General features: G+C 37.1%; 4 protein-coding genes across 6 annotated transcripts; 2 read left to right on the top strand and 2 right to left on the bottom strand.

Moving 5' to 3' along the window:
- The first annotated feature begins 163 nt into the window (after nucleotides 1–163).
- On the top strand, nucleotides 164–8,380 carry Dna2 (DNA replication helicase/nuclease 2). Its single transcript, XM_065304380.1, has 13 exons — nucleotides 164–400; nucleotides 458–1,098; nucleotides 1,159–1,420; nucleotides 1,486–1,622; nucleotides 1,682–1,821; nucleotides 1,885–2,890; nucleotides 2,948–3,175; nucleotides 6,397–6,940; nucleotides 6,997–7,190; nucleotides 7,258–7,447; nucleotides 7,510–7,728; nucleotides 7,791–7,982; nucleotides 8,036–8,380. The coding sequence occupies exons 1-13, from the start codon at nucleotides 356–358 to the stop codon at nucleotides 8,258–8,260; spliced, it is 4,023 nt and encodes a 1,340-aa protein (XP_065160452.1). The 5' UTR covers nucleotides 164–355; the 3' UTR covers nucleotides 8,261–8,380.
- Nucleotides 3,693–5,996, bottom strand: LOC135793425 (hrp65 protein-like). Its single transcript, XM_065304386.1, has 2 exons — nucleotides 4,497–5,996; nucleotides 3,693–4,390 (listed from the first exon to the last, which is right to left on the bottom strand). The coding sequence occupies exons 1-2, from the start codon at nucleotides 5,865–5,867 to the stop codon at nucleotides 4,169–4,171; spliced, it is 1,593 nt and encodes a 530-aa protein (XP_065160458.1). The 5' UTR covers nucleotides 5,868–5,996; the 3' UTR covers nucleotides 3,693–4,168.
- LOC135793424 (uncharacterized protein DDB_G0287625-like) lies at nucleotides 8,298–10,910 on the bottom strand. 3 transcript variants are annotated; one of them, XM_065304382.1, is made up of 3 exons: nucleotides 10,687–10,907; nucleotides 9,320–10,620; nucleotides 8,298–8,981 (listed from the first exon to the last, which is right to left on the bottom strand). In XM_065304382.1, the coding sequence occupies exons 2-3, from the start codon at nucleotides 10,595–10,597 to the stop codon at nucleotides 8,493–8,495; spliced, it is 1,767 nt and encodes a 588-aa protein (XP_065160454.1). In that variant the 5' UTR covers nucleotides 10,598–10,620; nucleotides 10,687–10,907; the 3' UTR covers nucleotides 8,298–8,492. The 3 variants fall into 3 exon arrangements, with proteins under 3 accessions (XP_065160454.1, XP_065160455.1, XP_065160457.1); XM_065304383.1 differs by having other exon boundaries at nucleotides 9,320–10,615; XM_065304385.1 differs by lacking the exon at nucleotides 8,298–8,981 and adding an exon at nucleotides 9,035–9,249 and having other exon boundaries at nucleotides 10,687–10,910.
- An 853-nt stretch (nucleotides 10,911–11,763) lies between these two features.
- On the top strand, nucleotides 11,764–14,202 carry LOC135794004 (uncharacterized). Its single transcript, XM_065305133.1, has 2 exons — nucleotides 11,764–11,955; nucleotides 12,023–14,202. Exons 1-2 carry the CDS (start codon nucleotides 11,876–11,878, stop codon nucleotides 14,100–14,102), a joined length of 2,160 nt encoding a protein of 719 aa, XP_065161205.1. The 5' UTR covers nucleotides 11,764–11,875; the 3' UTR covers nucleotides 14,103–14,202.
- The last annotated feature ends 236 nt before the right edge of the window (nucleotides 14,203–14,438 follow it).

The following is a 14,438-nucleotide window of genomic DNA, read 5'->3' as shown; positions in this document are numbered from 1 at the left end:
GCAAGTTTAAAGCGCACTCTGTCGAATACAAATTGTAACAGAATTGGAAATGCAACGACATCTATAATTGCATGGAATTTTAAATATCAAAGTTTATAAACAACATCCAAGATAATCAAAATAGTCATTTTAAATGTCTAAAATTAAATAAATTGAATTATACTTAAGATTTAGTAAGATTTCTAAGCTGAAAAGAATTAAATATGTGGTCTCGTTTACACATCTTTAGTCTTGTTGTTTCTAACCAAAAAATAAATTGGCGGGAATTATTGAAAGGTCCATCTGATGTTCTTTCGTTTAGTCTTTTATTAGGTAATTTTTTTGTGATCCACACATATCGTACTAATAATTGGTGATGCCTGCTACTGGAAACAACAAGAAAAAGCAGCTAAATGGAGGCGTAAGTTATTACAGTCCATTTTACTTTTGAAATTGACGTTTAATGTAAATCGTTTAGTCAAATGGAAATATTTTAAATTTCTTCAAAAAAGTCAACAAGGCTGAAGAAGTTAAACCACCTGATATTGCTTCTGATGATAATGATGATTTTATTGCACCATCTCCTGAACCTAAGAAAGTGCTTGATAATGTCACCAACCTAAGTCCACCTCATTCAACTCTGATTGAATTTTACAAGAAGCGTAGAGGCTCATATCCAGATGATATACCAGAGTTAGATGTGACAGGGCCTCAGAGAAAGAAGGCATGTACCTTGAAAAAGGGTATAAAGGTGTTGTCATTGGGGGACATTAGCCAGGATGAATTTAAAAGTTACCAGGAAAATTTATCAATTGATTCAAATAAATCAGCCAAGAGTTCTTTAGCACAAATGATGAGGACACCTGAAAAGAATAAATATACATCTAGTCCTAATAAAAAGTGTTCAAGTAGTGGTAAGAAACGCACACCAGTTAAACTGTTTCACCAATCACCACATAAGGTGAAAGACTTTAAAGTTGAAGTTCTACAAAAGTTTGTCAAGATTACACCTAGTAAAACAGGGAAGAGTGATTGGATTGATATCAAATCACCTGCTAAGAGTGAGAAGAAGCAACAGTTGAGTATCTCTGAATTTGCCTCACCAACTTCATCAAGAAAGTATGTTTTTTTATCATAATTAGTTGGTTGAATATAATGATTATTTTTTGAATATTTTAGATCATCTGTAGCAAAATCAACCAATGAAACAACACCAGTTAATCATAGGCCATCCCACTCTGGGCACACACCAAGCGGGAAAGCTAAAGTTAAGTTAGATTTTACATTGTCTACAACATATTTAACAGTTTTAAATAAAGAAAAAGAAGAAAATGCAGCAAATAATTCGAAAAATTTGGCAAAGTGGACAAAATCTCCTGTGAAGAGTCCATTTAAAGTTGATGGTGTGTTTGAGGATAGTTGGGATGGACAAATGTTTGATGTAAGTTATTAATTTTTATATTACTACTTGATTGTAATTTTTTAATTGAGTATTGTGTCTTTTAGTGTGATTACAATCTAGATTTAAGTGCACCACACCATTGTAAAGTACTAGAGATTACCAAGACTGCTCACCAAGTTACTATTATAGTACAATCTACTAAGACTGAAGAAAAAGCAATTTGTAATTTATTTTCATCATGGTAAATTATCTTAATTATTTACTTCTGTACTTACACTAATATTATTTTTCATTCAATAGGATTCAAACATATCTTGAAATTGGTTCTGTAATTTATTTGCATGCCTATCAAGATGCGTCCAAAGGATGGTGCATTGACAGTACTAATGGATTACTTGTTTTTGAACCAGATTATTTAGTTGCAAGCACAACACTTGTTGGTATGTGTTTTGTTGTAAAATATGTAATTATGAAATTACAATTTTTTATTTTTTTTATTATAGGTGCCGTGTTTTGTAAACGAAAATGCGTTTTACGTGAACGTTTTCATGGCTTTGAGCCTCAAAATAAAGCCATGATTGTCGGCGGCCTAGTCCATACACTACTTCAAGAATCTCTCAAACGCAATCTGCAGGCTGAAGATGCAATCACAACAGTGGCGCATCAATTGTTAACTTCACGCGATGCCATAAAAGATATGTTTGAGTCCTCTTTAACTTTTCAAGAAGTATTGGAAGAGATTCGCATGTTTATTCCACGTATTAAGACTTTCATGCAGCAGTATCTCGCTGCAAACGCGGGCAAATATCATGAGCAACTAAATCCGGATGATTGGCGTGGTAAAATCGACAGTATTTTAGATATTGAAGAAAATATTTGGTGTCCGGAGTTGGGAATCAAAGGCAAAATTGATGTGAGTGTTAAAGTCGGCAATACAGTACTGCCACTTGAACTGAAAACTGGTCGTGCCACGATGAGTTTGGAGCATCGCGGTCAAGTTATTTTATATATTATGATGATGAACACGCTCGGCTACAATGTACCATCCGGACTTTTGCTATACCTGCGCGAAGGCGTGTTAAGAGATGTACCAATTAGTAATAATGAAAAACGCGATTTAATTATGATGCGAAATGAAATAGTTTACTATCTTACAAGGCAGCCCGAATTTGCAAAGTCTGCTGGTAGTGACAAGTGTTCGGGATCACAAAGTGATTGGACAATCACTGATATCGAGGACTTGGTAGCAGCGAAGCTACCTGAGCCGATAAATCGCAGCGCGTGCGGTAAGTGCGAATATAATGTGATCTGTAGTGCGTATTTGCATAAAGAAGGTAGAAACATAGATGAATACGAACATCTGAAATCACTACAACCGGAAATTATGGGACACTTGACGATGAAGCACATTAATTATTTCACGCGCTGGTGTGCGTTATTAGCGTTAGAAAGCAATGTGGAAGCGAACAAATCAGTACGACAAATATTTCTCACAACACCAGAAGAGAGGTAAAAGGCATACATTGACGTTTATAACAGAAAAACTTAGAGTGGCGTTGGTTACAGGGAAAAGGACGGTCGATGCTTGAATAATATGAAATTGGATGGTGATGTGACTGAAATAAACGGCATATATAGCAGCACATTTCATGGGGATTCGGAGGCTGTCAATCTTCTAGCTGGGAATATCGTGGAGTCTAATTATGTGGTCGTAAGCACCAGGAAACGACCAGCGGTTGCCTCCGGAATCGTCTCGCGCGTGGACTACAAGTCTATTACCATCGAATTAGATAGGTGAGTCAAATTTATTTAAATAATTATTATTACTAAGTAAGTAAAGTTAAGTAAACACTTACTGTACGCTAAACCCTCACAATATCGCTGAAACGATATTTTTACTAAACCATTGCAAGTCAATGCAAGTATTTGTCAAGCCTGATGTGGATAGCTATTTCGACCATTAGAGGTCTCATCAGCACACCTACTGGCTTGACAAATACTACATTGACCTGCTATGGCTTATATACGCTTATATTAGCGTACAGTAAGTGTTTACTTAACTTTACTTACTTAGCTTATACTCACCCTCTCGTACTACCATTGTATTTCAATTATTATTACGATGGTGTAAGCACAACACTTGTGGGGGATTTCGGTGATCAATAACACGCGTAGTTTAAACAAATTTCGACTTGCGGGGTCAAATATCGCGTGGTAACTGAATTTAAACAAAAGTTTAAAGTTTAAAGTACTTTTTGAAAATATGTTAATGCATCTAAACATATATATTTTGGCAAATTTAACGCTAGAGTTAAATTAATATCATGGAAATGACATCTTTATTACAAACACACTAATAATACAGTCATAAAAATATCAGTAAATAGTTGGTGCTGTGTTGATTGGTAAACTCATTATTGAACAACAAAAAATGGCGTAATCACTAAATCGGTTTTTACTAACTGTATCTCTTCGGGAGAGGATTACTTAATTACTTGAATCAATCATACCCTTTATTTAATCGCATTCACGTGTTCGTAACAGAGCTAAGTTGTTTGAAAATGATTTAGTCTCTAATCTTCGTCAAAATCAGTTGCATTCTTCATTATAAATAATATAAAAAAATTGAAATTTCCAACTTAATAATACTATTACAAGCACACGAGTTTGACAGTCACACAGTAATTATGATAGCATGAGATAATTATGTCGTTCATCAGTATGTTAAAACTATTCACCCAATGCGCGGAGGATAGTGATGCACGGTTACGTCGCGATGGCAATGAATTAAAAGTGACGCCGCTTGAAGAAGTCGTTGCGGTTTTGCATCCAGCGCCCGTTGTTGCCGCCGCCACCTCCACGGCCATACCCACCGCGATGACCGAAGCCGCCGCCTTGCATGTTGTGTTGCGGCGGTTGTTCAAACCGATTGTTGAAACCACCCCCCTCGTTGTTGTCGTTGCGCGGCGGGCGATCAAACATTTCCTCCGGCGGTCCCTGCTCGTATGCCTAAGCAAAAAATAAAACCGAAAATTATTTTTCATTTCGATTACGCGGAAAAAACATTGATTTATTCAGATCTTCAAAAATATTTATCGAAACCGGGATTTCTTACTTGTTCCTGATGGTTCAACATATTATCCAGTTGCTGTGCTTGCATAAAAAGTTTGTTTTCCTCCTGCCGGCGACGAATTTCTTCATCTTGTTGCATCATTCGCGCCTGCATCTCCTGCTCCTGTTGGCGCATCTCTTGATCGGCCATACGTCGAGCCTCATCAGCTTGCTGTTCCTTCATTTCCCACTCCTTCTTTTGTCTATCCATATCCATCTCGCGCGCTCTTAATTGTTCGCGCAGCATCGCAGTCTCGTGTTCGTATCGCGCTAATTCCATTTGCGCTACCAGTTTCTCTTGCTCAATTGCCAACTCCTTCTTGATATTCTCAATCTTCTGGTTGTACAATTCGTGCAGGTTCTTCCAACGCATGCCATACTCTTGTTCAAATGATTCTGGTTTAGCGAATCTGGGCCCCACGTTCCGATGATTATAAAATTCCTGATTTCTCTTATTCACGTACTTTTCGGCGTGTCCGTCAATCTCATCATTGGCATCATTCAGCTCAACAATGACAGGCCTCAATGTTGAAGTCAAGAAGAAACAATGTTCATTACATTTTTCCACTGCATTGGCAGCGCTGCCTTTTTTGGCAAATTCGACGAAACCCTCCCCCGTTGTCTTGCCGCGATCATCAACTACCACCACACATTTGTTAATCTCTCCGAAAATGGAAAACGCGTGGCAGAGCAACTCGTTTGTAACATATTCATCTAAATTCTTAACTTTTATCGTTGTGCCATTAGGAGCAAAACGAATCTTGAAGTATTTTCCCCTTATAGGCTTTGACTCCAGGTCGTTCTTTGCTTTCTCAGCATTATGCTGATAGTCCATTCTGAGAAATCCAAAGTGTTTATCTTTGTTAATAAATAATTCGCTAATCTCGCCGTATTGTTTAAACATATTGGTAACTTCAGCTTCTGTAATATCAAGCGGAAGATTACCTATGAAAAGTCGACCGCGGCTAGTGAATTTCTTTTCCTTATTCTCCAATGGAAGCAAATCGAGCGTCGGGCCGGAAATCTCATTTAGCTTCTCTTTGAGGATGCGATCGAAAGCGATATGCTTGTTATGCATGCCACCGCGTACATGATTCGGATGATTTTGATGGTTCTGGTGATTCTGATGGTTTTGTTGATTCTGGTGATTCTGGTTATCATTTTGTTGAAAATTGTTTGGTTTGAACCGCTTCTTTTCATCGTTTTTCTGATACGGTCCCGTGTTTTGTCGCCGAATACCAAATTTCTGCGCGCCGCCGCGCCGAAAGCCGCCTCGATTGTTATTATTGTTCGGCATAATCGGCGGTTTTAGATCCTGCGGCTTCGTCTCCGATGTGCTGCTCTCCACCTTTTCGTTCGTAGTATCCGCGGACATTTTCACTGATTGTATGATGCCGACACGAGTAATAGACACAAACAGGCGCAATGACACTTGCCGCGATGGTTGTGGAAAATGTCTGCCAGATGCCAAAGCGACCGAAGCCAAACGGACAGAAAAGACGACGCGCGTCCGTTACAAGTACGCATGCGCGTCCTACGCCATTTAATAGACGCCTGCGCATTGTTTGAATGAAAAAGTTAAAACTTTTAACTTAAACGTTTATAATGTTGATTTATTATTAATACAAACAAATGAAAGAAGTTAAACAGGCCAAGGCATTGAAGTTGTATTTTCTATTATAAATGTGCAAAAATATAGCTTTATTCTGGTATGTAATTTTTTTCTCAAGGAATATGTAACGTAAAAGTCGATTGCTAATGAGGAAATTCACTTTTCTCAAAAGATTGCTCATATTTTTACATTCCTTTAACGAAATAGCAAATCTACTCCTTTTCTCTAAAGATAATATTGTCCGTGATTATAGATTACGCTTTTACATTTATTGTGGTTTTATTTATTTCAGGGATTTAAGCAAAAAATTCGCAAATACATCTTTTATTTTGGATACCTACGATTCTACATCTGCGAGCACATTTAACTTTGCAAACTTAGCGATACTTCTCCAATCGGATGAAAGAGCCACTCAATTAAGAAAATTGATTATTGATAAGGAACCACCAACGTCACAGAGAACCTTACCTAAATCTTTCTATGAAAAATCTAAAACAATTTTGAAAAACATGAACTCTATGCAGCAACGTGCCATTATCAAAGCAATAGCAGCAAACGATTACCTGCTTATCAAAGGAATGCCTGGAACTGGCAAAACGGCAACGATTGTTTCTCTGGTTTTGCTTTTAGTTAAAGTAAACTACACCGTTTTAATTACAAGCCATACCCATTCAGCGGTGGATAATGTTTGCCTACGATTATTGGAGTGCGGCATTAAATTATTACGCTTAGGAGCAGAAAATCGAATTCATCCCGATTTAAAGAAGTTCAGCGAACATTATCTGACGAAAAATTGCAAAACTCCGGAGGAATTAGATGAAGTCTACAATAGACCTGTAAGTTGAATATTATCACAGATAAAACAACATTGTCTAATATTTATTTATTATAGAATGTGCTGGCTGTCACATGCTTAGGTTCTAAACATCCTTTGCTCTCTAAACGAACGATGGACTTCTGCATTGTCGACGAGAGCACGCAAGTATTGCAATGTTCAGTGATAAGGGCGCTGCACGCGTCGAAGAAGTTTATTCTGGTGGGAGATCCTGATCAGTTACCGCCAGTTGTCAAAAATGAGGAATCGCTGTAAGTTTATTTTTAGTTGTTATAACAAACAAAAAAAAAACCAAGTTTAATTTTCAATGTAATTCAGATCACGAGGAATGTCGGAAAGTCTTTTCGAGCGTCTTCAATGCCAAAGTGAAGCCACGGTTACTCTACAATTTAATTATCGCATGAACAAAACTATTACCGCACTCGCAAATAATTTAACTTATAAGGGACAACTACTGCTTGCGAATGATAAGGTAGCGAATGCGAACTTGCGCATTCCAAAATTCGAAGTAAGCAAATCAATTTGAAAAAATGTTTTGTGTATTACATGTTATGTTTTTATTGCATTCAGAGTATGGCAGCCATTTACAACAATCAATGGTTATTAAACGCATTGAATGACGAATTGGACCAAGCCGTCTTTCTGCTGGATACTGGTCCAGTATGGAATAAAACACCAGATTCAAATTGGCTGAAACAAGGCGAAAATAATGAAAGCGCTGAGACCAGTAAATGTGTAAATGCCGCTGAATCTGCCATTGTAGTCACTTTAACGCACGCCTTACTAAAGGTATGTCATTTTTTTTCTCTTCAAAAACATCGAATAAGAGTTAAATTTTTACGATATTCTAGGGTGGTCTATGTCCTTCTAACATCGGCATTATTGCTCCATTCCGGGCACAAGTCGCCCAGCTTGCGGCAATCTTACAACCACATGGTGTGGACGTGAGCACAGTCGATCAATTTCAAGGCAAAGACAAAGAAGTTATTATTTATTCCTGTACGAAATCTCGTGATGTTTCTAAGCCACGCAAAGTGTCCAAGGTACTTACTTTCAATTGGACTATTAATTATGTTACTAAATTTCTTTGTTGCAGTTTGAAATATTAGAAGATCAACGCCGATTGACTGTAGCAGTTACACGTGCCAAACACAAGTTCATCGTCATTGCAGACGTGGCGACTGTTCGTGAATACTCACCGTTTGCAATTCTGTTCAAACACATTGATCGAGACTGTCAGTTGCAATTGATTGATGGAACAATGGGTTTTAACTGGGAGCAAGTAATGAAGAATTGCCAAAATTATCAATCTACTGCTTAAACTGGACTTGTTTGTCTTTCTATGTATGAAGGTATGATTCTCATTTAAATCTAATATTTATTCTACAAAATATACATTAATTAATCAAGGTTCATGATATCTAAATATCATGACAATCAATTGTTTGTTTGGGTTATATGTTAGTGTTAATTATCAATATAAAAGCAATTGATTAAATCATTATTAAAATAGGTACTCTAATGTTACTATACTTAAATTTCACCATTGCTTATTAAGCGCCTCGATGAACCGTAATCGTAACTTTAAAACATGTATTTTTCATTAAATTTTCCAATTTTGTCATCAGTTGATCATCATCCAAGTCGTAGTAAGTTTGAATAGCAATTTTATCATATTGCTCCTGTGATTTGCGGAACTCATTATTCTTCTTTTTGATCGCCTTGAGACACTGCTCAAATTGTTGAAAATTCAAATGGTCTCCATACTTTTCCTTGACAATACACCCGATGATTAAATATTTATAATTTTCGACGTTTGTCATAATGATGCTGCCCAGAGTGCGGGGAGAGTTCTTGTAGTCACGGCTTATCCTGAATCTTGTGTCAAGCTCCTGGATGTTTTTATCTATGTGTCCGTTCGCTGTGCCTAGATACAGGACGATTGACCAAGGGTCGACTTTTGTGATAGGCTCGTTCACACGATACAAGGGGCATTTGCGATGCTGCAAATCGTCCTTACTCTTGAACATGCTTTCGTCCGCCTAAAATCAGTTTATTGTAGTATCATAATTTGTATAATACACTTCATCACAACTATTTTCCATAAATTATATTTGATTAATACTTTATAAAACTTTTGAAGCAAAATTAATTTCATTTAAAAATCATTATAGAACTATGCATGTGGTTGAATTTTTATTATCTTCTGTGCTTATTTTTGCCCTTCCCCTTTGAGCTTTTAGTTTTGGAAATATCTTTTGAAACGCCTTTGGAAGAGGTTTGCAGTTTTTGTTTTGTTTTTCCATGGTTCTATAATTATTTATACAGTCTTAAACTGTGTCAAAACCTTAAATTATTCTAAAGTAAATAGATAACTTACCTTTTGAAAGTTGCAAACTGTGACCTTGATATCAGTCCCAGTGAAAATATATTCCAGCATTGGCTTAACCTTGTCCCATTCTAGGCGATCCAAGCCACATCCTAGACGTGGAATTCCTAACTTCTTAACATTGTTCTCAACCATATTATCTCTCAATTTTTCCAGTGATCTGTACAATGTCTCATATGTAGGCTTTTTGTTGGAGTCTTTTTTGGTGATGAGATAGTACACATACCGCCCATCATCATGAATCAAAAACGCCAATCCACCGGACGTCTGTCGTTGGGCCAACAACTCATCGACTTTTTTAAACTTCTGTCTGAAGCCCACTGCAATCCCAGAACCCATGTTGAGATCAGCTGCTACACAGTTCCCTAATGCATAGCTGTCGTCTAACGCAAATAAATCCTCTTGAATTTCTTCCACTACAGAGTATTCTGTATTTGATTTCAGAAAATTGTACTTCTTTTCGAATGCTTCATAACTGGAGGTCTTTAGACTCATGTTGTCATTCTTAAACACATCTTTTTGAAGAGGTGTTACATCCTTAGTGGTTTTATTTTTATATTTGCTACCTTGAAGTTTGCCACTGGTGCTGGAAGGTATTACATTATTCCAGGCATCATCATTACTGCTTTCAAGAGAGGTGCTATTAAGTGATGCAGTTGTCTCATCCAGAAATGAGGTATCTGATACACATTCTTCTGTTCTGCCATATCTATCTGGCTTTGATGTGGTTGCAACATGCTCTTCAATTTTGTTAATAGTTGATGGAGACCTATCTGCTTCATTTGAAAATCCTGGTGTAAATTCTCCTGCATTTGGATTCAGGGAAACTTCCCTTGTCTGTTTAGTACTGTTTTGCCCTTGCCTGACATTATAGCCTTTATTACTGTTCTTCCATTGATCTGTTTTTTGTGTAAACCAATCATTTCTTTTTGAAGAACTGTTATTCTCATTGTTGAGTTGTGATTGGTTATTGGCATGAGAGATAATTTTATTGTTGCTGTTTCTTTCTCTGCTTCCTTTGTAATTATCAGTATCACCATATTGACTTACATGCCAGTCTCCACTTTTCTGGTTCCTTGTAGGTTTGGAATGCTGTCCTCTCTTATAGTTACCAGCTTCCTGCCTATAGTCAGTATTATCATTGTTTCTATAAGAATTTCTGTATACCGTTGAATGTCCTCTGTGTGGGTTATTGTTTCTTGGTTGATTTGTGGAATCATATGTTGGTTCATCAGCAATAACTCCTTGCTTTTTGTTCCATTCACTCATTTTGATTGTCTATACGATCTGCTCTAGAAATAAATATTTATTGTAACATGAAGTTTTATATTTGAAGATATTCACAACCGGTCACTTACCCAAACAAAATGTAACTGAGCAATACTCGGGAGTCGGGAGTGAACTATGATATTGCGATGTTGGAAACGTGGAGGTTCAATTGTGATTCACAGCGTTTACTACACTTGTCAGGCAAATAAGTAATATACAGGCTACACAATTTACGACGTAGGGGATTCACTGAATCCACTACATACGTAGTTGACAACCTGATACCTATCACAGACTCCTATGCACATGCATTCGACACATACGCATGCATACATACAGTACCATTCACAAACATGGTGGGGTCAAGTGGTGTTAATTCGGACCTCGGCCAATCACAACCTTTGACGATTTTTTGACGGCTTGAGATATTCGAATATTTCTTAGGCAAATACCAGCAAGCACCTGCTGAAAATTTAATGGGTTTTAAGGCATACCGTAAACCATGTAAACTGTTATATCTACGTAAATATGTATGTTACTGAGATAGTCCTACAAAACAGCGGTAATATAATATGTTGTTGGAAATATTCGTCCATGACCGTCATTTGTCGGAATTACTGCCTGGACTTGCAGCGCTCCGTGGTGTATATAGGTACTATACATATGTTCGATTTATATTCGTTTAAAACAATATTAAAATTCTCATATTCATTTACTGAGTTTATTTTATAATACCTGTTTTTGTGTTTAATTTATTTATGAATTGTTATTGCTACCGTATATAAGACGCTTCGTATAGCACAAACCTAGAAACGCATGGATCTACATCACTGATTTGCATATTAGATCTGAAGTATACAGACCAGTGATTTACATTCATGCACATGGTGTAATGGCAGCAAAATTAAATGTACAAGCATTCCTATTGTCTCTGCTGAGGCAGATGTTTGATAATTTAAGTTGTTTATTTCTCACTTTTTCAGCATGATTTCTAAATGTGCCAACATTGCTTTGCATTTGAATGCAAATCAAATGCCTACATTTAATTACTACCAGTTTTTGTTGTGATCAAATTATTGTTTTTTTCATGTATTTATAAACATTAGCAAACCTTTAAAACAGATTAGAACTTGTTTTATTTGTTTCGTTTGTTTTTACACCAACGCCATCTCCAAATATTTTACTGCTCTAATCATAACCTCGTTAACCTTTCAAATCGGCGAATTTTTTGTAATATTGTTATGATTAATAAAATATAAATAAAAATATTAATAAACTATGGCTTTGTTAATGGGAAGAAACCTTTTAACTAAACGTTTCTTCTCACACTCGCTAAGGCGTAATGGTTACATTGTTCTGTAAGTAAAATACGCGCACATGCTGTTTTTTCATAACTAATTAAAAATCATTAATGAAAAATTGCAGAGTTCCAGAGATTGGTGAAGATTTGCCAGACAACAAAAACCCATTACAGCAGGATGATGGTTTGCCAGAGTTTAATAATGTAACTATTGAACATTGCATGGCAGCAATAGGCCGGCAAACTCTGGAGTTTGAAACAGATATTAAGAGAATTGAGCAAGAGCTTACCAAGAAAGATCATGTAGACTTTATTAAAGATGTAGTCAACCACTTGGAGAAGCATGGGTCTGCACTTGATATGACATGGGGTATTGCAAAGACATTGTATCTTGGCAATAGTGCATTGATGCCAACTAAATCCTATATTGCAATTCATGAGAGAGCAAAACGTGCTAGGGCAACAAAATACAACTCACCTAAGATTTATAGAGCAGCTATTGAGAGTTTGCAAACTGAGAAGTTGGCACCAGAGGAAGAAAGGGTAACAAAGAAGTTTGTACTTGAGGGAAAACTAAATGGCTTGTTACTTGATGAACATCATGTGGCACAGCTAACAGATAATTTAAATAAACAGGCACAGGAAAAACACAAGTTTAAAATAAAGTATGAAACTATCACCAGAAAATTTAATCAGAAAATTGTTGATCATCAAGTGATGGCTGGATTTCCACGGGATGTTGCTGCTGGCATGTCACAGAATCCCAATGGTGAGGGGCCATGGGTGGTAAATTTGCAGCCACATATCTATCAAGCATTTATGGAGTATTGTCCAGATAGGACACTTAGATGGAATGCATGGAACGCAAATGTTAGTCGAGGATCCGGTTATGGCGATAAAGAGTATGAAAATAGTACAACCATTCAGGAGATTCGATTTTTGCGGCAGGATCAAGCTAAAATTCTTGGTTTCAAGAATTACGGAGAAGTTTCGATGGAAACAAAAATGGCTGGAAGTGTAGAAAACGTGCAGAAAACAATTGGTGATTTATTACTACACGCCAAACCTGCACAAGATGAAGAACTGAAAACGCTTTTAAATTTTGCAACAGATTGCATGTTTAAGGGAGAACGCATTGAGCTGTGGGACTACGATTATTGGAAACGAAAGCAATGCCGGTCCCTTTTTGAGTACGACGATTTAAAGTTGCAGGAGTATTTTCCACTGAACAAAGTTCTCGACGGTCTATTCGACATGTGTGAGAATCTGTTCGACGTCAAAATAAAGCAGCGTGCCAACGTTCCTGTCTGGCACAAAGACGTACGATTTTTTGATGTTTTTGAATCGCATAGTTCCGCCCCAGTTGCTGGGTTTTACTTCGATCCGTACGCTAGATCTAGCGATAAGTCGCACATGCGGCAGAATGCCGGGTGGATGGTAGGCATTCAAAATCACAGCCGCATTGCGGAAACAAAACCCCTTGCTGCTCTAGTCTTTAACTTCCAACAACCAATTGAGAACAAGCCATCATTACTTACTTTCCAAGACCTCCAAACGCTCTATTATCGCTTTGGTCAAACTCTACAACACATCTTAAGTCGCACAACGTTTGCTGAAGTGTCTGGTCTCTCAAATATCGAATGGGACGCTGTGGAAGTTACTGGACATGTACTGTCCATGTCATTACTGAATAAGTCTACCATTGATGCGATAAGCAGTCATTATTTAAGCGAAGACAAATTACCACAGCACATGTTTGATAGTCTAGTGAATGTGCAACGCCACACAGCCGGTACGGATCTCTGTAAAGAGCTATATCTGTCTGCTTTGGACTTGGAACTGCACACGACTAAGGATTATTGGTTGGATATTGTAAAGCGCATGTGGCCGCAATATAGAAGCTTCCCGCTTGATAAGGTTGATTCACACCCTTGCAACTTCCATCAGGTGTTTTATGATGAATGGGCGGCCGCATATTTTTCACGAGTTTGGTCAAAAATGATAGCTGCCGATGTTTATAGTGCTTTTCATGAAGTCCGAGGACAAGAAAAACAAACGAAGGATGTTGGGAAACGCTTCAGGGACACTTTCCTAGCTTTAGGTGGCGGAACCCATCCTAATCAAGTGTTTAGAAATTTTCGAGGACGTGATCCTTCGCCGAAAGCATTAATAGCTTCGTTAGGACTTAAAAAGAGTAAGAACTAGTTATTTCAAAGAGTTGTAAAAGTCGTATGTTTACGTTGTACCATTATGCATGTTATGTATGCAGCCATGTATTTACAATAAAGTTTTGTTAAGAGCGTTACATGATTTTAGAAGGTGTGAAGAAAAGACTTTACAGTTTACATAGATTTTGAAATTGTCTATTTAACAAAGTAAAATCAAATTTCTAGGGAAGAAAAACCATGAAAAATCATCTTTGTATTTTAAATCTTCGAAATTCGCTCGGACACTACTAGGAAATGTAAAGTTAGATAAAGTACTTTAATCACGGCTTGCCCAGCCGTATATAAAGTACAACTTTTTGTGTCTAAAAACCGT

This window comes from Atheta coriaria, unplaced genomic scaffold (genome assembly GCF_025399875.1).
Source record: "Atheta coriaria isolate IRGN ID8LTWV9N9 unplaced genomic scaffold, Caltech_Dcor_3.1 hic_scaffold_6_pilon, whole genome shotgun sequence".
Classification (NCBI taxonomy): domain Eukaryota; kingdom Metazoa; phylum Arthropoda; class Insecta; order Coleoptera; family Staphylinidae; genus Dalotia; species Dalotia coriaria.
Note: the sequence above shows the minus strand (reverse complement) of the source record. Positions and strands in the feature narration are given on the sequence as shown.